Below are 24,063 nucleotides of genomic sequence, written 5' to 3' on the forward strand. Positions count from 1 at the left end.
AGTGAAAGAAGGCCTTCAGAAATACTGTGAAACTGTTTACTTGCGTAGTTGCATTAACCATATGTGGATTCTAAACAATTCTAAAGAACTTCGAGATAATGTTAAATCTTGGTCTTTTTCTGAAATCAATTATTAGTTCTATTTAAACCTTTGATTTTCCAATCCTGTATACCACCATTCCCCATGAGAAATTGAAAAATCGCCTGAAAGAAATAATCCACAATGCCTTTCAACATAAAAATGGTAACATACGCTATAAATTTACTACTTTGAATGTCGTAAGGCATATTTTGTTAAAAGTGAACAAAAGGGTAAAACATGCTACACAGTATTACGTAATATGTTATTAGTGTGCTGAAGTTTCTAATCGACAACATATTTGTTGAATTTGGAGGTATACTTTTTCAAAAAATTGTCGGCATTCTTATGGGAACGAACTGTGCGTCTCTCCTTGTCAACCTCTTCTTAATTCATATGAATCGGAGTTCCTTCAGACACTTGTCAAAAACAAGAAGATCAAAGAAGCCAAATTATTCAATTTCACTTTCAGATATATTGATGATGTGTTTTCCATTAACAATCCGAACTTTTCTGACAATGTTCCATTAATATATCACCAAGAAGTAGAAATTAATGAAACAACAGACACGGCTTCATCCGCCTTATTTTAAAACTTATATCCAGAATTTGACATAGACAGTCATCTCAGTACCAGAATCAACTAGATATCATTGAGATGGGAGCCATCTCTGTGGGCCCCGCTGTGAATAATGTGCATTAAAAAATTGTATCTTTACCATAGGACATGGGTTTGTCAACTGAAATCAAAGTTTTTGACCTTGACCTTTGACCTAGGAAGTTGTCAATAAATTATGACACACCCTTTGGTGTTGGTTTATAAACATGTCAAGTATAAACTTTGAAATGATAACGGTTCTCAAGATATAGAGCGGACACGATCTTTACCATAGGACATGGGGTTGTCAAATGAAACCAAAGTTTTTGACCTTGACCTTTGATCTAGGAAGTTGCACATAAATTATGACACACCCTTTGGTGTTGGTTTATAAACATGTCAAGTATAAACTTTGAAATGATAACGGTTTTCAAGATATAGAGCGGACACGATCTTTACCATAGGAGATGGGGTTGTCAACTGAAACCAAAGTTTTTGACCCTTGAACTTTGCCCTAGGCAGTCGTTCATAAATTATGACACACCCACTGGTGTTGGTTCATATACATGTCAAGTATAAACTTTGAAATCATAACGGTTCTCAAGATATAGAGCGGACACGATCTTCACCACAGGACACAGGGTTGTCAACTGAAACCAAAGTTTTTTTACCTTGACCTTTGACCTAGGAAGTTGTACATACATCATGACATGCCCTCTGGTGGTGGTTAATACACATGTAAAGTATAAAGTATGAAATCATAATGGTTCTCTAGATATGGAGCGGACACAAAGTTAAAGTGTTATGGACGGACGGACGGATGGATGAATGGACGGACGGACGGATGGATGAATGGACGGACGGACGCACGGACAGACTGATCACTATAGGGTGACCCGCCTAAAGGCGGGGCCCTCGTGACAAACGAGACGATTTTATCTTCAAATTATAAATTTGTCCCACCTTAGTAACAATATACCAACTTCATCTGCATATGGGATATATATTTCCCAGCTTATTCGATATTCAAGAGCTTGCAGCTACTAATCAGACGTTGTAAAACGTCACCAGAGTCTGAGCAGAAAGTTGATGAATCGTCTCATCCCTTTTAAAAAAAAAGTTCATCGGTAGGTACCAAGACTTTGTTGATAAATATTCCGTATCAACTTCACAAATAATGCATGATGGTCTTGATGCATAGATTCTGCGTACTGACGCAGTTTATCATCTTCACTACGTGTTAAATTGTTCTTTTATTTGCCTTTGTTCATTTATTAATATTACTTTTACTGTTTGATCTGTTTATGTTATATCCATTTGACGTGGCTCTGTACTATTGCATCGGTCAATGTGTTTGTATTATCTTTCATTTTTGTTGTTGTGTTTTGTATATGCGACCTTTTGTGTTTCTTTGGTTTTTACAACGTGACTCTGTACTTTTAAAGATCTCGTCATTATGTTATTGTTCTATTATATGTCATTATGTTATTGTTTTATTATAAATATCATAATACTTTGAACGACAATCGATAAAATTATTTTATTCGCGTAGTGGTATTACCCATATATGGATTCTTGAAAATTCTAAAGATCTTCTTGATAATTTTTAATCTCGGTCTGTTTCTGAAAATATTTCTAACTTAACTTTTGATTTTTTAACCCTGCATACCACCATCCCCAATGTGAAATTATAAATGTTTTGAATATACATTAAACGACAAAATTTCTTCATATGTGACGTTTACATTTTCTGACGCCAAACACGCGAAACAAAGAATGTGTTTTTTAATTTGATAGATGCTTTTTTTGCTTTTTTGTAAATATTTGTTTGTTTTGCGATTGTTACACAGAGGTAACTGCGGTATGTCTGCTTTGTTCACACATCGTTGAAAATATTACGGAAACATCAGAAATACCGAGCTCAATTTCTCTATTTAAAATCATTGAGTTATAATTCTTCCAACAATAGCTTATGATTTAATATGAAGTGTTTATCTGTTTTAACCACTGTTAATAACAAAGTCCATGTTTAACAATCAGAAACTCGATTTTTACATTAAAGAATTTAACAATAGTTGATAAGAGTGGACGTGCGCATTACAATAAGGTATTCTAAAATGTTAACATGAAAGTATCATATACGTTCGAAATAAATTTTAACTCATGTGACCTTAATACGATAGAAATGCAAGACTCACAATCTTTTTATTCATTAATTCATTAAATGTAGTTGGCTGTAGTCAACGTACATTGTCAATCTGATTGAAAATGCAGGGAAAGTGAATGGTAACAAGAAGTAATTGAAACAGGATGCTGTTACGAAGTCTCCCAAACAAAGCTCCCATAACTTGCAATTCATATGGTCCCATGTTCATTTGATTTGATGTTTTGTCCCATACAAGAATATATATTGCTTACTGGTGGGGATCTCCACCATTTACAAGTATTCAAACAGGAGGGGGTGGTGGTGACCCCCAGGGACTTTACCTACATTTCATTTGATTTGTTTTATTGTCCCATACAAGAATATATATGGTTTAGGGGTGGGGATGTTGACCATTAACAAGTTTTCAAACAAGAGTGGGGTGGGGTGACTCCCTAGGGACTTCCCTTTTATTTCATTTTATTTGTTTTATTGTCCCCTACAAGAATATATATGGTTTAAGGGTGGGGATGTTGACCGTTTACAAGTTTTCAAACAAGAGGGGGTGGGATGACCCCCTCAGGACTTCCCTTTTATCTCATTTTATTTGTTTTATTGTCCCCTACAATAATATATATATGGTTTAGGGGTGGGGATCTGGACCATTTACAAGATAATAGTACATTCTCAAATTAAACGGGGTGGGGGTGACCCCCAGGAACTTCCATTTAATTTCATTTGATTAGTTTTATTGTCCCTTACAAGAATATATATAGTTAAGGGTGGGGATGTTGACCGTTTACAAGTTTTCAAACAAGAGGGGGTGGGGTGACCCCCTAGGGACTTTAATTTTATTTCTTTTCATTTGTTTTATTGTCCCCTACAAGAATATATATGGTTTAGGGGTGGGGATCTGGACCGTTTACAGGATAATAGCACATTCTAAAATTGAAAGGGGTGGGGATGACCCCCGGGGACTTCCATTGAATTTCATTTGATTTGTTTTATCGTCCCATTCAAGAATATATATGGTTAAGGGGTGGGGATCTGGACCGTTTACAAGATAATAGTACATTCTCAAATTGAACGGGGTGGGGTTGACCCCCAGGAACTTTTATTTAATTTCATTTGATTAGTTTTATTGTCCCAAACAAGAATATATATGGTTAAGGGGTGGGGATCTGGACCGTTTACAAGTTAAAAGCATATTCTCGAATTGAAGGGGGTAAGGATGACCCCCAGGGACTCCCCCTATATTTCATGTGATTTATTTTATTGTCCTTTAATCATTTCTGAAGACTGCATGTATCTATCACTTACAGTTTTCAAGTTATATTTATTTGAAAATTTTAGAAAATAAAATCCCATAGGGTTCTTTAGTAAACCCCTCCCTTCTCTTTGCCCCCCAGAATACCCCTTAATAGACCCCAATGCACAAATGAACGATTGATGGCTCACCTAGACATTTTATGAAACCCTAAGTAAATCTGACAAGTAGTTTTGGAGAAATGCTGCGGACAATTTCATTTTTAAAGTGGCGGAAGAAGAAGAGGAAGAAGAGGAAGAATAACTAGATTTGTAATTGCTAGCAATAACAGATGGCACCCTTCCCCCATTGCCAGGGTAACAGCAGCCATTTTTAAAATTTCTTAGTCAAAGAGTGCATCTACAGTTGCAAATTAACATTTTTTTAAAGTTTCATAAATTTTGGAGCTTTTTGAAATTTCTGACATTTTTGCAGTTTCCATGGTAACGGCGGCCATTTTGAAAATTCCGAAGTCAAACTGTAAATCAGCACATGCCAGTTACCATTCCTGTGAAGTTTTTTCCACTTTGGAACACTTCGATGTTTTTCGCATTTTTGCTGTTTCCATGGTAACGGTGGCCATCTTGACCATTCCAAAGTCAGAGGGACAACTTTGGTGGTCAACATTATACCATAGTTCCATCAACTTTGGTCCATTCTATTCTGAGAACTGCTCCGGACAAAAATAGTGGAAGAAAAATAATAAAAAAAAGAAAAAAAAGAAACGTAGAATAACAATATGTCATCCCAACTCCGTTGAGGGTGCCATAATAAAAATAATAAGAACTGAGCAAAAACAATAAGTCTCCAAACTTTGTTTGGGAGACTTAACAAGTACAAGCTTATTACACAGACCCAGTAGACAGCGGAATATGATCAACTAATTAACTGGAGGATGGTGATTGGAGTCATTATAAAAACTTATTGTAATGCAGATGAGAACTCTTCTAAGACGATATCGATGACATTTCACATAAAAATATCATGTTCGAGGGAAAGCAGAAATTTTCCTGATTCAACATTAGTCCATACCTCAAAACGTATACAAAATGTGTACATATACACAGAAATGGTTAAGTTGAACTAAGTTTTAACCATGATTTTACTATAACAATTCTCCAAATACGCCAGATATAATCATCCAAATATGAGGGGCAAGAGAATAACAACAGATTTTCGCACATGTATTAAAGCATAACTAAGTTAAAATAATCTGCTGCCATGATGTTCACCTATAGTTGTTCCTTCCTTCTACGAGACATACCAGAAAATTACTATCGGTATGTTGTCGAGTCATTGGAAGGAACCATTAACTCATATTAAAGTGAGGCTGTTGTGTCTGTTTTCTCTTCACAAATCAACTCTTTATTTACTTATTTTAACAACTAATTTTGTCCTTTAATAACGCCTAATGTAGAATAATCGTTGAAACAAAGTATATGATTAAAAGTGAATTAAATGTATTGCTTGTTTAATGTTCAGGTACAATAATGTCATGTACATTAAGGGGAAGAAACTAAAACTAATCCATTCAATATATATGTTCTGTCATGTGGGTCCTGGAACTGTCACTGGGCAACAATGGAATTTTGGAATCCCTAATCCTGCAGGTATCGATTCAAGAAAGTATGTTTGTCTTACATGATATGTTGAGCTTTAGTCGTTCGTAAATAAAAACTTGTATGAAAACAATTAAGGATGTTTGCTCCTCCATTTTTTGATTTTTTGCCAGATTTGCGGATCTTCCGGTTTTATCCATGTATTGTCTTTACAAAAATTTGCCCACTAGCCCCTACTTTTCTTTTAATAATTTTATTACATAAAGCTTGAAAATCCATATTTCAAAATTTTATAAAATTCTTGTTAATTTTTCATAATTTTTGAAACAGATAAGGTGCCAATGTTAAATATATGAAAAATCTTAAGAGATTTATTTCCCGCCAAATTTTCAATGGCTTATATTTCGAAAACGAGCACACGGACCCTCCATTTTTTTCATATTTTAAAGTTTCTTTATTTATATACTATCAATCCATAACAGTCTTTTAAAAAGCTTGTTACTTTTTAACAGAGTAGCGAACATCCTTAACAGCTAACTCGTGCTAGTCTAATTTTTTACCTATTGAAAACGTATCCTTTGCGGACTCTCCATTTCCAAAAGTTTTTGTAATTCTTATCTCCACTTTGATATTCTTCAATGCAGAAGTTTCTCCATTTTCCATTTCAAGTCTAGCATTAAAGGCATCTCGTGTTAGAACTAAGTCCTGAACAATTCTAACTCTGACTTTTGCACAAACGGAATCACTAGTACTACTACCACTCTGTAAACACATTAAAAAATAGGGATATTACAAAAGAGACTTATGTAAATGTGTGACTATAGCTGACACTTCTGGATATACGTTTTCTTAAAGCTTTATGCTTATTGCATGTTAATTCATTTCACACTAAAGAGAAACTATCCTGTAAAGTTAATTTGAACGATTTAATAAAAAATCAGTAATAATGTGTTTTTGTACATAGACAATAATAGTGCATTGACTTGACATATCAACGATATAAGGATGAGGCTTAGAAACGGGAAAATGCGAGGCTGTGCCGAGCATTTTCCCCGTTTCGGGCCGAATCCTTATATCGTTGATATGTCAAGTCAATGCACTATTATTGTCTTTATACTGCAATCTAAAAAAAAACATTTTCAATTGTTGTTTATTGTGTTAATGTTATTTTTTTTATTTAAATATTGGGAAAAATCCCCCTTTAAAAAGGCCTCATATCACACAGACGGAGAAATATAAAACCCGATGAAATGTACATCATTACCGCAATCAATGGTGAACGAATTCGTTGCAGACTAAAATATCAACAATAAACATAAATCATAATGATTTATAGGTTGCAAACAAAAAAATATTAAAAAGTGAAATATGTTTTCCCGAAAATTGCAAAAAAAAAACAAGTTTGAGTCGTTAAACGCATCGTTGTTTACATTGAAAACAAGAACAGGTTGAAGAGGTCGTATGAATAATTAAACATAATTTCACCAATTTCTATTTAAATATTCATGAGGAAAAGTGATATCAGTTCAGTGACTGTATATTGCATAGAAATATACGGTCAACGCATTTTGACTGCTCAAATAGAACGAGTGCAGTATAAATTGAAATAAATATATTCAGTGTTGCAGAAAGTTGAAAAACGTACTTCATTTTTAATCAAGAAAATATTAATTCTGAAACGTGTATGTTGATAGCTTTGTTTTTATGATTTTGTTCAGTTTTCTAAAAATATAATCATTGATATCACATATAACAGGTCTGAGGTTGAACATGATACAATGTCACTCTATGTCTCATTGTCCCTTCTGTATTGCAAAAAATGCTCACAATCAAACTGGAATGGAGTTCCTGCTGTTGAAGTATATTGCAGCACTTTTTAGCTAATTTGCCAATTTCCAACACAATGATATGCACATCTACATATTATGCACTATATATGCTAGTTTTCGGCGGCCTCCTTCTTAACGTTTGAGGTTTTGAATTTATAAAACTATTTCTCATTTATAGCTTACCTGACCTGAAACTACTGGACCAAATTTAACCAAACTTGGCCACAATTATCACTAGGGTACATGTATCTAGTTGGAAGGATGTGTCCAATGACCCCTCCTGCCAACAAACATGACCGACATGGCTAAAAATAGCACAGAGGGGTGAAATATGGTTTGGCCTATACATGTATGTCTGAAACTAAAGCATTTAGAGCAAATCGGACATGGGATAAAAGATTTGATCAGGTTAACATCTATCTGCCCGTCAATTTTCAGACGAATCCTAAAAAACGTTGTTTTGTTGCTGCCCCTGATGTGGTAATTTTAAGGAAATTTTGAAGTCTTTGGTTATTATCTTAAATATTATTATAGATAGAGATAAACTGTAAGCAGCAATAATGTTCAGCAAAGTAAGATCTTCAAATAAGTCAACATCACTTAAATTGTCAGTCAACCCGTTAAGGAGTAATTGCCCTTCATAGTTAATCAGGTGAGCGACACAGGATTTTGAGAGCCTCTAGTTCTATTTTTCAACTATATTCATTCAAAATTACAAAATGCTTATACCAGAGTTTCTTGTTCGGCTGTTTTGTAGGTTTCTGTTGCATGGTCATACTCATCAAATATTGAATTAAATCCCTTTGTCTTAGCGTTGTTATGGTCATCAATATATTGTTGAACTCCTGGATCCAGTGTTTGAAAATTTATTACATCAGCAGTATCAGCCAATGTGTTTAATGTCCCATCGTTCCATGCTGTTGCTGAAATGCATAACACAATGTACCAATAACATCTGCATTCTCTGGTTTTTAAAAATAATATTGTTTGCTGACTTGTAATCTTGGAAAATGTTACAACATGTCAGTCAATTCAATGTCATAACTTAAATATATGACTGTATGCTAGTCTTTCGAATTATTTATTTTATTATGGTTGATTTGGTACTTTGTTTGGTTATATGAATTCCAGTGAAAGTCATGCATCCTCACCAGGAACGATGGATTATGCAATCGTCCTGCAGATACATGTACATGATGTATTGACCTGTTACTAGTATTAATCAATAGTTGAAGAAGTAGATAGAGTATGAACGAAAAAATAACTGGTATATTCTGTTTGTTATGTATTCAATGAGATAGTCCAACTATCTAATAATTCTAAAAAGAGCTAGGCTCTTAAAAGTTTTACAATCCTATAAGAGTTGACTGTGAGCCAAAATAAGACCTACTGCAGAAAATCCGTCAGAGAACAATTGGATCTCCATGTTATCAGTATGCTACAGCAGTTGTTTGACATTTTGTTTTAGTATATATTGTATACTTTTGTCACCAATAAAACTGACCACAATAAAAATAATGATTAAATGTTGGCTCAATCAATCAATTACTATAATACGATGATTTTACATTTAATTACTGTTATAAAGATATGATAAAATTACAAGCAGCAAATCTTTAACGTAAGCAAGGTAACAAAATGCACTCGCAAAACAAAATCTAACACTTAGTTCAAACTTCCTTAATAATGTTTTTTCATGAGAAATTAAAAGTTAGCTTTGAATAAACACAGCAGCAGAAGAAAATAAACTTATTGTAATGGAACCATTCATATTGCAAAACATCAAATACCCAAATAGGCAGGTTGAAAAATGGAGAAAAGCGACAGTTCCTAAAATTCCTTCTTATATTGTGAGCAAGGCATAATAAAAGAGAAATAAGGTACCTGTGTTGTTCCATCTTTCTAAGAATTTATGCAATGTAACCTTCTGTGTTTCGTCGTTAATAGCACTAAGTACTTTGCTCAACTCTTCTGGTGACAGCTGAATTCCTAATGGACTTTCATCAGATATAACTGGTTTAAATGCTCGATACCATGACGTATCTACATCATACCTATTAATTAAACAAATGATGTTCAATCTGGACAAATAAACGTTTTGAAAAATCAAATTAAAGTCAAAACAGACTGCATTTGCTTATTTCAGAGAGCTGTTTTAGCCTCATCAGAAATGTTAAAGCGACAGATAAGTAGACCAAATATGGAAGCTTTTTAATTCCAAAAGGTTTTAAAACATAAACAGAATATACCAAAGATATAATTTCGATTATGGGAGACAGACTTGGAAACTTTGAAACTTAACAAGTGTATGTAGTGGAGCAAAATCTTTTAAGCAATCTTTTCATTTTATAACTTATGATTACACCTTTGGTATTTATTATTCGATAGTTTGGCAGTATTTTGCAGAAAATAATATTCTTCATATATAAAGCATAAAAAGGACAGGTTTATCAAAATAGAAATTAAAATATTGAAAATCAAATAAGGTTGTAAACTTTAAAAAGATTACAGAATCACTATCCATCACATCTACAGAACATATCTACTGATCATTTCGAAATAAAAGATTGGAAAATTCTGCAGGCAAGAACAACCAGTTTTCGGTTACACTCTGTAAGATATGCCCTGCATGTACTGTTTAGTGACGTTAATAAACAAACCGTTTTGAACCAGATCAAAAGTTTTAACAATGTCTAGAATGGTAGCCCTTGTATATGTGGCTATTGCAAATTAAGACCAATCTTAGATGACACGTCCTGAAGACGTTTTAATGGAGACTCAATAAAAAAAACAATCATGTTTAATCTTCGGAGTTTTATTTAAATAGATGCAGTAATGAACAGAAACTATTTGTGAACACACAAACTATAAACATATGGGTCCCTCCATCAGCAAAGAGGTTAGTAGAACCTAATATTAAAATGTGATTTATGTGTTTCGGTTAAAACCTCTACAAAGCTTATCTTATATTAGTCCCCCCCCCCAAAAAAAAAGCATTTCAAGACGTCATAATTGTTTGAACTAATGTTATTTTAAGTCATGTCTACTGACTGTAAGTAAAACATCTAAAACTATGTATCTCTTTACTTTACAAGTTTTCATAAGATCTTTCTGGTATAAACACAAAAAATGAATAAGCTATTAGTTTAATAAAATATAATTATTTTATTTACATGTTTTCATCATTAAAAATCTGCTGCATCAATGCAAAGAAATTATCAACAGGCTTGGCAGCATCTAACAGATTGTTCACAACTTCACTGCTAACATCACGTCTTCGCCGTCCACCATTACCACAGTTGTAACTAACATCAACTAGACATCTGTCAAAATCATTTTGATAAAAATGATGAAATTTGTTTATCATGTTTATATACCTTAGAATAAATTTTCATATTTCATGTTAAATGCACGATTTAATTAATTTAAACGACGGAGACACTTTTATCTTTGTGTTCCATGCTTTACTGTAGATAAGAAAAGGTTACATCGAACAACCTCTGAATAAAATAACTAGTTAATAGAAATTTCAAATATTTGAATTGTAAACAAGTCTAATACCCTGTTATGGAATTCAAAATAAAATCCATAAATAGGGGATGAGGCAGAATCTCCTACCGATTTTCCTCGCTCTCAGTGTATACGTAGGGGTTCAATAGTGAATCGTGCGACTTAGAACCAAAGGAACATATGAATGGTCAGGAGGATGGACGCATACTTTTTTAATAGTGTTTATTTGATACAATATACTACCTAGTTACTGAGTACAGCACTGCGACAACCCCGCCAACACATCCAACAAATGTATCAATAAGTGCAAGACTAACATCCATTAATCTATAGCTAATTCCTCCTCTATTTTCACCCTGTAAACAGATAAAAAGTATTCTTGGAAGATATTCAGACACAGATGAGTTAATAAAAATAAACTTACAATATTTCATATGTCAAACAAACTTATTTGGTGTTTTAAAATCAATTTATTAACCTTGCTAAGTATTTATCCCGGTTAATTAAGAAATCAATAATATGTAAACTTTCTTTTGAAATTAAATCAGATTGAAAGGTAATTTTGACAAGCTGGTGTATGATCAATTAACTTCCTGCATGCTTGAAATTCAAAATGCAAGCAAGTAAATGATTACAAGAGAATAGTTCATATTTAAAATGATATGTTCTTAGATAAAACTTGAATGGTTCCACATGTAATGTCATTAGTGTTTGGCAGCCTTGTTTGGGAAGGTAAGCAGGCAGATATTTAGGGTCTTTCAAGTCTCCTTTGCAACACCAGGTATGCTTACATTTGCAAGATGTGCCACCAGCGCATGACACAACCTAATGGTGTGCATGTCGAAGTTGTTACAAACACACAATAGAATATTTAGATGGAATTTAATCAGACGCTAAAAAAATGGCTCTGAACAAAAATATGTCTGCGGATACCCGTAGAGTTTTGAATAGAACATGTAGAATTTCAAATGGGATCCTTAAAAGTCCCGCAAACCTTTAAAACAACCCAGAAAATCAAGGAAATCAAAATAGAGCTTTTTATTTCTTTATTAATCCCGAAAATGTTTTTTTTTGTGGTACGAAATTCGGGTATACAGGATAGAGTTGGTGTGCGATATGTGAAAAATCGATTTAATTCAAATGACTCAAATCCCGTATCTCTGGTAAAAGCTAGTTTGAAAATCCGTACAAAGTGTTTATGAAACAACGGACAATCATAGGTGGAATTTAAAACATTTTCTTTGGCGGGCGTATAGTACATAAGAGTTCATTAGACAGTTATACTCTACTTCAATTAATATGCTTAAGATTATTGTTAATTTGGGAATTACGGAACAATACCAAAACTGACATCTTGTCGAACAGACAGAATCTTCCTCACCCAAAGTTTGCAATACTAAATGCTATATGTTATAGCTTTTTCGTGTTTGAAACTTAAAATATTGAATATCTTTTTTATACCTATCTAAATTTTCAGTACTGGATATCATTCATATCACATTCCTCGGGGTTTGAATACTAATAGAATTGAGAATGGAAATAGGGAATGTGTCAAAGAGAAAAAAAAAAAAACGACCAAAAAGCAGGCAACAGCCGAAGATACCTTCTAGTGTATAAATATTGAATACCAGTACTTACATCATAATCAATTTTTATTAAAATGTATATAAATTTTTCTATTTTTTATTCTCATGACTTTATTGCAGGTGAATTGGGTTTGTGGAAGACTCAAGAACATTATTATTCTATTATCAAATATATATGTTTCACTTAATAAAGGTATATAAAAAAAATAGATGCAGTTAATTTGATTTGAGCTCAGTGTGGCTATCAACCCGACCTAGCTAATGTAGCTACAAGAGCCGAAAATGAGGTCAGATACTACTCGATGTAGACACAACTACAAACTAATTTCTTAAATTGTTGTGGACAAAGATGAAAATAAAAGTTAGACACATGTAATTACCAACTCAAACTTTAATATACAGAATGTATCGGAATTAATAAACCATGCATTAAAGTTCACTACAAACTGCCCTGAGTCTGAAAATACCATATTTTGTGTTCGACCAGTCAGGTCGAGCACAGATTGTACATGATGTAAGACTCGACATAATTACAACAGTACTTAACCATTTTAACTGTACTCGAATTTTGTCTCAACTGCACTTCATAAGTTTGATTCAGTACTTGATACTATTTGTAAAGCCTAAAATAGTCTGAACAAGTCTCGACTCAGTCTCGACCAATCTCGACCTGTCTCGACCAGTCTTGATCTGTCTCGACAAAGCTTGACCTGTCTCGACCATTCTTGACTGAGTCTCAACCAGTCTCGACCTGTCTAGACTCAGTCTTTACATTTAAATTTAGTCTCTACTAGTATGAATGAGTCCATCTTACTTTATTATGTATTGATCTTACAAAATTTCAGGTAAATCGGTAGTTTGGTTAGTTGCTGTCAAATTAAAGGATGTAATTAGTAGGTTAAAAAGCTAGAGTTTTGATTATATTTCAGATAGTTGCCTTTAATTATTTCTATAATTTTTTAAATCAACTTGGATTTTTATAAAACTCTACTGTTAATTGAATTATACATAACTCTTACAAAATTCCAGGTTGTTTGGTAATTTGGTAAATTTCTGTCAAATTTTAGGATTTTATTATTAGGTTAAAAAAACTTAAATTTACTGTTCTGACTGAATTCAGATAGTCATCTTTAAGTTTGTTCAATCTTTTTTTATGTCACCCTGACGGAGGTAGGGTGACATATTGTTATTGTTCCATTCTTGTTATGGCTGCCGTCGCCATAGCAACAAAAAAATTAATAAAAATTAAGATCTGAAAATTTTATGAAAATTTTAAAAACAATAGAATGATCTATATGCATTCATAAATGCAAACTTTCAAAATGGCTGCCGTTTAGTGGCAATTGGTGGACAAGGGTGACATTCGCTATTGCTCGCAATGGCAATGGCAATTCTAGTTCAAATTCTACTTGTAATTTCTTTTAACTATACAGCTATCTCAGTTATATTTTAATCTTTCAGAATGCAAGATTGCCTGGTAGGTTGGTGTTTTATTATCTAATTTAAGGATTAGAGAAAAATAAGTGATAAAGCCCCCCCCCCCCCCTCTTTTTTTATAGCTCAGACTGAATTTAGAAAGTAGTAAATTTTTTATTGTGTATTTCTTTTCAAAATCAGTTACAAAATATACACCCATTTCAGTTATATATTGACCTTACAGAATGTCAGATTGTTGGTTGTTTGGTTCATTGACGTCAAATTTAAGAATCCAATTAACAGGTAAAAAAAATCTACAATTTTCAAATTTTCGGTTTAGACTGTTGACATTATGTCAAGTCTTATCAAATAAAATCTGTGCTTAACGTACCATATCGCTTTTCAGACGCTGTGCAGTTTGTATTGATAACCAGAGTAATAGGTTTATCAGATTGAACACGGGAAATAAATAAATGTTTGCAGTCTTTTTGTTCCAAAATGAAGTTAAAACTGAAATATTTTTTATCCCTAAAAAAAAGTTAATATCTTCCCAAACTATAAAATTATATCGTCATATACATTTCCTTTTACTGTTAAATATACAAAGCTTACTTTATATACTCGTAAATATACAATGAAAATTACGAAAGCAACAATGTATACTATATTTACAATGCTGATGATTTGGTCCTGACTGGTGATGTTGATCATTAAAACATGTAAATAAAGGCGAAAATGATGGTTTTGACATTTCATCGCATACAATATGGCATAGGGAAACAATATACCTCTGAATTGTTTCCGTAAGCGTAACACAAAAGTGCTAACTTAAAAAAAAAATATAGAACTAGAAAAAATAAAACAAAAATGTTCTTGGGTACGCTTTCTATACCCAAACTCACTCTACAAAAAACTGCGCAATTCATTAAAATTGTGCATTTTCCAAGTTTAGACATGTCCTGATTCTGTGCTGGTGAATCCTGACACGGGACTGGTGATGTTTGTAAATAGTTGGTCCTATTTAAAACAAACGTTCAGGAAAGAATAAAATTAGGCCGATAATTGTATCTAATCGGATTTGTGACTCACACTTTTACTTTTGTGCATCTATTTGGCTGTTAAATAAGCGTTTTCAAATAATCGTAACTTACATTACACAAAAGAGCAACATCTTCCGTCAGATGAAAATTTATCATATTAAAGAACTTTAGTTAGCGCGCTCTCATACAGGACGTCTTCGCATTGTCACTGGACAAATAAAATAACTCTAAGAAAAAAAATTGAATAATAATTTCATTTGTCGATAAGCACATCAGCATATTATGTCCTTATTATCTTAAAAGTTTCATGTAATTCTGTTGTGATGTTTCAGAGAAGTTGAGATAACAAACATTTGTAAAACGTCACCAGTGTCTGAGTAGAAAGTTGATGAGCCAGGGATATGTCAAAGAACGTCTCGTCCTTTTTCTTAAAAAAAGTTCATCGGAAGGTACCAAGACCTTGTTGATAAATATTCCGTATCAACTTCACAAATAATACATGATGGTCTTGATGTATAGATTCTACCTACTGATGTTGTTTATCATCTTAACAACGTGTTTTATTGTTATTTCATTTGTCTTTGTTCTATTATTTATATTACTTTTACTGTTGGATTTATTTATGTGATATCTGTTTAACGTTGCTTTAACGTTAACTTATATATCCCGTCAATGCTTTTGTATTGTCTTTCATTTTTTAGTAATGTGTTTTGTATTTGCGACTTTTAGTATTTCTTATAACGTGACTCTCTACTTTTAAAGATCCCGTCAGTATGCTATTGTTCTATTTTATGTCATTATGATATATTTATATTATGAATTACAAAATACGTTGAACCACAAACGTCAAAATTATTCAATCGCGTAGTGGAATTAACTGTTTGTGGATTCTTATAAATTCTATATAACTTTTGGACTATTTTAAATCTCGGTCTATTTCTGAAATTTATTCTTACATACTTTTGATTTTTTAACCCTGTATGCTAACATTGCCTATGTGAAATTTTAAATTGTTTGTATGTACATTGAACGACAAATATATGTGACGTATAAAATTTTCTGACGTCAGACACGCAAATCAATGAATGTGTATGTAGATATATGTTTTTGTGTTCTGTTAAATTGTTCCTTTTAAAATTGTTACACGCTGATGACTGCTGTACCCATATTTTGACTATTTTATTTATCGAGTCTGTTTAGTTATCATCGTTGTAAATATATTGTGTCTGTTTAGTTAACGCATCATTGTAAATATAACGGAATTTGATGAACCTGTCATCAAAGTGAGAGGGTTAGCGCTATAAAACCAGGTTTAATCCACCATTTCCTACATTTGAAAATGCCTGTACCTAGTCAGAAATATGACAGTGTTTGTCCATTCGTTTTTGATGCGTTTTGTTATTTGATTTTGCCATGTGATTATTGACTTTCCGAATTGATTTTCCTCTAAGCTCAGTATTTTCGTGATTTTACTTTTTGCAGTAGTATATTTAGGCAAATATGTTCGAAGGGGAATAACTCCTAGAAAAAAATTTGAATCATAATTTCCGGTCTATATGCACATCTACATAGCATGTCCTTAATATCTAATCAGGTTTCATGACATTCTGTTGTGTGGTTTCAGATGAGTTGCGACGACAAATTGTTGCAGTAGTATATTAAGGCAAATAAGTTCAATGGGGCGTAACTCCTAGGAAAAAAATTGTATTGTAATTTCCTGTCGATATGCACATCTGCATAGTATGTCATTATTTATACAAAGTTTCATAAAATTCTTTTGTGTAGTTTCAGAGAAGTTGCGATGACAAATTGTTGGAGTAGTATATTGGGGCAAATAAGTTCAAAGGGGCACAGCTCCTAGAAAAAAATGGATCATATTGTCCTGTCTATATGTACATCTACATAGTATGTCCTTGTTATTTAAAAACATTTCATGAAATTCCGCTGTGTGGTTTCAGATGAGTTGCGATGATAAAATTTAGTAAATGTTTTGAATAGTTTGTGAAACCAATAACCTGGTTTACTAAAAACATGTTCAAACCCGACGCATGTATGCGTCTGTCCAAAGTTAGGAGCCTTTTACCTATGTCAGTCTTGTCTTTTTTTTATATCGTTGTTATATATATGGTTTCTGATAGAAAGTTGTCAATTTACAAGCATTCCACATAATATTTTGCAAATATGTTTTGGATTATTTGCACCATATTTTAATGGTCATGCAAAAGGATCATAATCCAGCATTTCATATGCATAAATATATTGTCTTATCTCTAAGGGGTCAACTTTGCTCATATAAAATATCCACCAAGTTGCATCATGGTCTTGAACATTTGCCACCTTTAACTAAAATATAAAGGCACAGCACATGGACATAGTTGAAGAGAACCAGGACCGTTTTACATAATCACCAGCACGTCGTCAGGACAATTTCGTTAGCGAATTGTCACGACATTGCAAAACAAAATTGTAGATAGATTTATTGCATGGTACTTACAACGTATCAAAGAAAAATTAAGCAACAGAACGGTTGTTTTATGGCCGTTTTGATACAATGTTAATAAACCCATCAGCACGAATCAGGACCCACCAGTACCAGTCAGAACCGAATCATTAGCACAGAACGTTCTCTAGCAGGACAACCTTACCGTCTGTGTAGTGCGTTAAAAGCTAAATATTTAATTTCATTTATACTGATTTACAAAATAATAGCAAATAATTTTCATTTTTTTTTATCATAGTATATTACTTTTTGCAAAATTCCAAACATTGATTTGTAGGTTTTTAGAATTAACTACTATTAATAATCTGTAATTCTATATAAACAGCATCATAAACATCAAGAGGTTGTTAACTGTTGTTTAAATTTTTCAAACATGCTGGCAATTTGACAAAAACACAGTTCTAAAAATCTTTAGCAAAGAACATGTTTTCCTATCTAGCATTTTCTAGACAGAAGACTTCATAGCTTAGAATCAAATTAAAGGATTTGTATCATAAACACTTTTATGGCCACCTCCTGGAACTTACTAATGGTTGTTGGTGTCTTCTAAACCATCAAACAGGAGAAAACTTAGCCTAAAAAAATACAACAAACAAACCTCAAAGTAAAATATGTACTTACAATAATTGATTTTCCCACAGATATTATGCCACTTATACATCCAAAAATTGTATCAATAACACAAGTCTTAATGATAGTTTTGACACAGTCACAAGACAGAGGTGTCACAGGTTTATATTCTTTTGAAGATGCAGAGGGATCTCCTTTAGGAGGACTGTTTGTATCTACAATGAGAACATAATTAAAACTGCAGTTTTACACTATAATATATTTCTAAATAAAATAGAACTAAACACACTACTAGTATTTAATTGACGAAAAGTTATTTCAATGTGAGGAAAAATCATTAGAACTGACCTACCATTACAAAATTCTAAGAAGGTAAATACCTTATTATTCTTACTGTTGATACCAATACTCACATTCACACAACACGAGTTGTACACAGTCGTCATACCTGCTGCCACCATAACTAACATTCGTTCAACGAGATGAGTACATCATCGCCATACATATCACTAACATTAAAAAATTTCAGATAACAAGACGAGTACACACTTATCATATACGAAACTACACATGTACATTACTCACGTTCTTACAACAAGATTAGTGCACAGTCACGATACATGCAACTAATGGTGTACCATTACTAAACATCTCACGTACACATCATACCTGTCTTACAACAAAATGAGTGAAAAATTGTCATTACTACAATTACAATTAGAAAACTTAATGAATACACAATCACACTACCTGAATTGTCAATAGTATTACTCACATTCTAACACGTGTGTCCATTTGGTTCAATTTTCATCATTCAGCATTCAAAATTCATTTTTTTTTATTCTTGCATTCATTTTCAACATTCAACATTCATCTTTTTTTGTTTAACTTTTTTTTCACTTTGACTTTCAACTTTCAACATTCGATTTTCAACTTTCTACATTCGTTTTCAACATTCAACATTAGTTTTCAATATTCAACATTCATTTTCAACAATCGCTTTTCAACTTTCAACATTCGTTTTCAACATTCAACATTAGTTTTCAACATTCAACATTCGTTTTTAACATTCGATTTACAACTTTCAACATTCGTTTTCAACATTCGTTTTCAACATTCGATTTTAAACTTTCAACATTCGTTTTCAACATTCAACATCCAGTCCGCAGATATGTACAACAAAGTGTGTACACAATTCCCATACCTGACACTACCATAGTTAATATTTTTTAAAGAAAATGGTACACAATTAGCTTTCCTATTGATCTGATTACAAATAGTCTTACAACACGATTGGTACACAATCATCGAACCTTCTGCTTCAATAATTCAAATTCTTGCAGCAAGACATTTACACAATCATCATACCTGCTGCTACTGGTACTCACATCCTTACAAAAAGATGTGTACACAGGCGTCATATTATCTGCTGCTATCGTTCTTATCATTTCTATAACAATTTAAAAGGCGTTCACAATCTTCGTGTTTACCGTTTCCATAACTTAAATTATTACAGCGATATAAGTACTAATACTCAAATATCAAGCATGCTGCTACATTTGTACCATTAAGAAATTCTTACACCTATTGCTAGGTTAGTACATAGTATTCAAAGATGCTGATACCATTACTAATATTTGTTTCTAAAATACTAAATAATGAGTACAATTGCACCAAAAATAATTACCATACTGAAATTTGAAAACACTCTTACAGCTGCAACTTTCTCTACTTTTCGTGCTTTTCGTGTCATTTACAATTTTTTTTTATTCAAATGATGACTGTTCATATAATCATGTTTAAGATGTCTAGTATATTTTGGAGTTTAGTATGACTGCTATTATCATGGAACTATTACACAATTTTGTCAGGGGCCAGATGAAGCACGCCTCTGGGTGCGGATTTGTCTCGCTGAATTGAAGATCAATTGGTGGTCCTCGGCTGTATTCTGCTCTTTCGTCGGGTTGTTGTCTCTTTGACACATTCCTCATTTCATTCACAGCTCTATTAAAGAATAACGATGTAAAAATACTAACGGGTTCCTTGTCCTGTATTAACAGGATTATCATCATCATCACCACCAGTACCACCACCACCACCACTACCACAATCACCAGCACAAAAAGGGAGTGGTGGTCGCCCAGGATATTGTCTTTTATCTGCTATATCCTCTTTTCCTGTTTTTTTACTTTGACCACATACATAGTCCCACAAAACAGCCAATCCACACACGAAACAACTAAGACTTCTTTTTCTTCTTGTCTTCTGTAATGTCACTAAAACCTGTACTTTGATTGACGTGTTTGCTGCAAGACTACCTATCTCATCAACAGTCTGAATAAAAAAGTGTTCCGGATTATATTAAATAGTAAATTTGATTAATAAGAATATGTTTTAGGTAATTTTGATCATTTGTTTAAATTACCTGATGTTTACCTGATTTAAAGTCTCCCAACAAGGCACCATGAGTTGTCTATTTTTTTTAATTCAGAGAATAATTAGGATACTTACAATGCATATTGATCCTTAAAAGGCACGTGACGCTCAGGTGACATTGTTTAAACGTATACTTTTTTTTTTTAAATCAAGACTATATATATCTTGAGTTGAAAATGTCTTTCTTATCCTAATTTGTCCTACACCAGTGTCTGACTAGTAATCATAATTTTCAAGATAATATAAAAACATACTTTGGATGGTTTAATTCTGTCTCGATGCATTCATATTGATTTATTTAAAGACTGTGTGTTGCTGAACACACTAGTTGTTCAATAGTTCAGTATATCTGTAACAGTTGCTACGATATCAGGTAAATATTTAAAATTGGACAAAAATCATCATGTAAGGGTAGTAACTCTTACCAATAGCTAATTAGGGAATTTCAGTTGTTCCGATTTTACTAATCACTTTTACAGTTTAGAATGACGAGTGTGTTAAACATCTGACACAGCAACTGATTTATCTAAGTTAGATGTTTAGTATGAAGGCCATATGATACAGTTATAAAGGAGGTTATGACGTTGCTAACGTAACATGTTATTTTCTTGACGTCAAACTGTGGCAAATCGGGGAAAATGTATTTTCCGACTGTATTTCATGCTTTCATCTGATTTAACTAGAAAATAAGTACACGAACCCCTCTTTTCTAAAATGTAATAAGGTTTGACTACGTATGAAGCTTGTTTGAACCCATTTAAATGAAAAGTCAACCTGGATTTTTTTTAATTTGATAAATATACCGTTGAAAATGCCGTATATTTCCAGAAATCTTGAAATTTGGTAAACATTAATAATTTCCAAAGAATTGTTGTGCATATTAAGGGAACATTAATTAAGATCTTCATAATGTTTTTAGAAAAAAATCCGTTTGTTCGTATCTGATGAATCAAAATATTAGGTGTGTCTATACCAAGGATAGAAATGTAAAAAAAAACGAAATGTAGAGTAAATGTCTAAAAGTTCGACACCTTCGGTGCTTAAAAGTGGCATTAAAACACCCAAAAATCAAAAATCAAATCAAATCTTTAGTGATTTAACGAAGATAAAATGCCCTTTTCTAATGAATCAACGACATATTATATAATATAACTCATCAAGAACAGCAACAGATGCAATCACCTATCGAATTTGAAATCCATGTTTTTGTTTTTTAATTTCAAAAACATTAGTAGAACACTTCATAAGTATACGTAATTACCCACAAAAGACAGTCCACCAAGTCAGACAAATAGCAATACAACCCTAAAACAGAATCCTTATTTCTGTTTAGAAACTTGCCTAATAAACCCTTCGTATGAGCAAGTTATATTAAGTCTGTTATGTTTTTACTGAGCCATTACAAACACAAAACAGATATTAACTGCTTGTCCAATATCAACTTTCAATGTACGTGAAATTGTTAATAACCTGATTTGCCTGACTTATTTGCGATAAATATTATAAATAATTGCAAAATACATTTTGAAGTTTATATAGTTTTGAGAAGATGTGGTATGATTGCAAATTAGACAACTCCAAACCAAAGTCATAATTTGTGAAATTAAACCATTATAAGTCAAAGTATGGTCTTCAATCCGGAGCTTTCAAATTGGTTCATACAGAACAGAAAGCTAAAACGGGCCCCGAAAATGATAAGTGTAAAGCCATTCAAACGGGAAAACTAACGGGAAAATCTATATAAAAAACGATGATTGAGAAACCGTTATGAACAACAGCAACAAACGGCAACCACTGAACATCATATTCCTGACTTAGACCAGGTGCACCAAATACAGCAGGGCTACACGTTTTAATATGTACCAACCTTCACTCTTACCTGAAACAATAGTGTAACATCTCAACATAAACAGACATAGTATAAACTATCAATTGAAATGGCTTAACTCAATCAAAAGACATATGATAACAAACAAGTGAATATACACTGAACGAATACATCTATGACTCAAAATCAATAAAATAAGGGGTATAACATGTGTTGGCAAATTTGAAGGCCCCTGCTCTTTTTTGACTTAATAGAGATCTATACACTTGTTTAACCTTACTGTCTCATTGTTATCTTCTGATTTTTTATTATTCATGAGTACATACCAAGTTGAACTTGAGATAAGGATGGTTTGAAGGAAAAGCAAATCTGACATTGTCGGCTCTGATCAACCCGTGATTAGTAATAGTAAACTCCATGGTATCTTCTTCACCCAATTCATATGGAATAGTATTCACCGTTACAGGGTCGACTGTAACTACTGGCATTGGCACCTGCATTGTATAGTGTTACAATTATGACAAACACTTAATCAATGTTTTATAATAGCATAAATTGTTCTAAATAATGAGGATGTTCTTATCTCAAGCAGAAAAAACATAGCCGTATTTGACACAACCTCTTTCAACTTTTGATCTTCAGTGCTGTACAACTTTGAATTTTTTTTCACTTTCGATCTTTTATATCTGGGCGTCACTGGTGAGTCTTGGGTGGACGAGGTGCGTTTTTGGCGTATTGAATTTTAAACCTGATGCCTTTTGTTATCTATTAATCATGTGTGTCTTTGTCTAATACGTTCTCCTAATATTTATTTGTATTGTAGTCCTGTAATATTATGTTGTCATTTCAATGTTATATTTAACATTGCCATTAAAGTGAGAGGTTTGGCATGCACAACCCACCATTTTTCTCTTTAAAAATGTCCTGTACCAATTCAGGAAAATGGCCATTGTTATATCATAGTTAGTTTCTGTGTGTGTGTAACATTTTAACGTTGTGTTTCCGTTGTGTCGTTTGTTTTCTCTTATATTTGAGTGTGGGTTCACATTACTATAAGACGTGTCACGGTACTCTTCTATCCCAAATTCATGTATTTGGTTTTGGTGTTATATTTGTTATTCTCATCGGATTTTGTCTAATGCTTAGTCCGTGCATTTATTGGATTTTAAGTCTAATTGAAATTTCTGAAATAATGTCATTTTCAGAGGTAATTCAGGAGAAGGCAGCAGATTGTTTCCATCATCAGTAGTTTCTGTTGTTTGTTTTTCTCCATTTGTTTCTGTTAAGACAACTAGAGGTTCTAAAGAGCCTGTGTTGCTCACCTTGGTCTATGTGCATATTAAACAATGGACACAGATAGATATATGACAAAATTGTGTTTTGGTGTTGGTGATGTGTTTGTAGATCTTACTTTATTAAACAATCTTGCGTCTTACAATTCTCTCTATCTATAATGAAATTGGCCCAGAAGTGACAGCGCAAAATATTTTGTAAAAATTGTTAAAAATTTACAAAATTTATGAACATTGTTTAAAATTGACTATAAAGGACAAAAACTTCTTAAGGGGTCAATTGATCACTTTGGTCAAGTGGACTTATTTGTATCTCTTACTTTGCTGTACGTTATTGCTATTAACAGTTTATCTCTATTTATAATATTATTC

General features: G+C 32.7%; 1 protein-coding gene across 1 annotated transcript in view; it reads right to left on the reverse strand.

Annotated features, from left to right (window-relative positions):
* LOC139510882 (uncharacterized) overlaps positions 1 to 24,063 on the reverse strand; it is a 103,156-nt gene that overhangs the window by 21,539 nt on the left and 57,554 nt on the right. The window contains exons 19-26 of the mRNA XM_071297425.1: positions 22,726 to 22,893; positions 20,172 to 20,469; positions 18,187 to 18,350; positions 11,267 to 11,379; positions 10,687 to 10,836; positions 9,398 to 9,567; positions 8,243 to 8,436; positions 6,245 to 6,446 (exon numbers count right to left, since the gene is read on the reverse strand). Of these exons, the coding sequence (XP_071153526.1) occupies positions 6,245 to 6,446; positions 8,243 to 8,436; positions 9,398 to 9,567; positions 10,687 to 10,836; positions 11,267 to 11,379; positions 18,187 to 18,350; positions 20,172 to 20,469; positions 22,726 to 22,893 (1,459 nt within the window). The remainder of the gene's footprint in view (positions 1 to 6,244; positions 6,447 to 8,242; positions 8,437 to 9,397; positions 9,568 to 10,686; positions 10,837 to 11,266; positions 11,380 to 18,186; positions 18,351 to 20,171; positions 20,470 to 22,725; positions 22,894 to 24,063) is intronic.

Source organism: Mytilus edulis, chromosome 2, assembly GCF_963676685.1.
Source record: "Mytilus edulis chromosome 2, xbMytEdul2.2, whole genome shotgun sequence".
In the NCBI taxonomy this organism is placed as follows: Eukaryota; Metazoa; Mollusca; class Bivalvia; order Mytilida; family Mytilidae; genus Mytilus; species Mytilus edulis.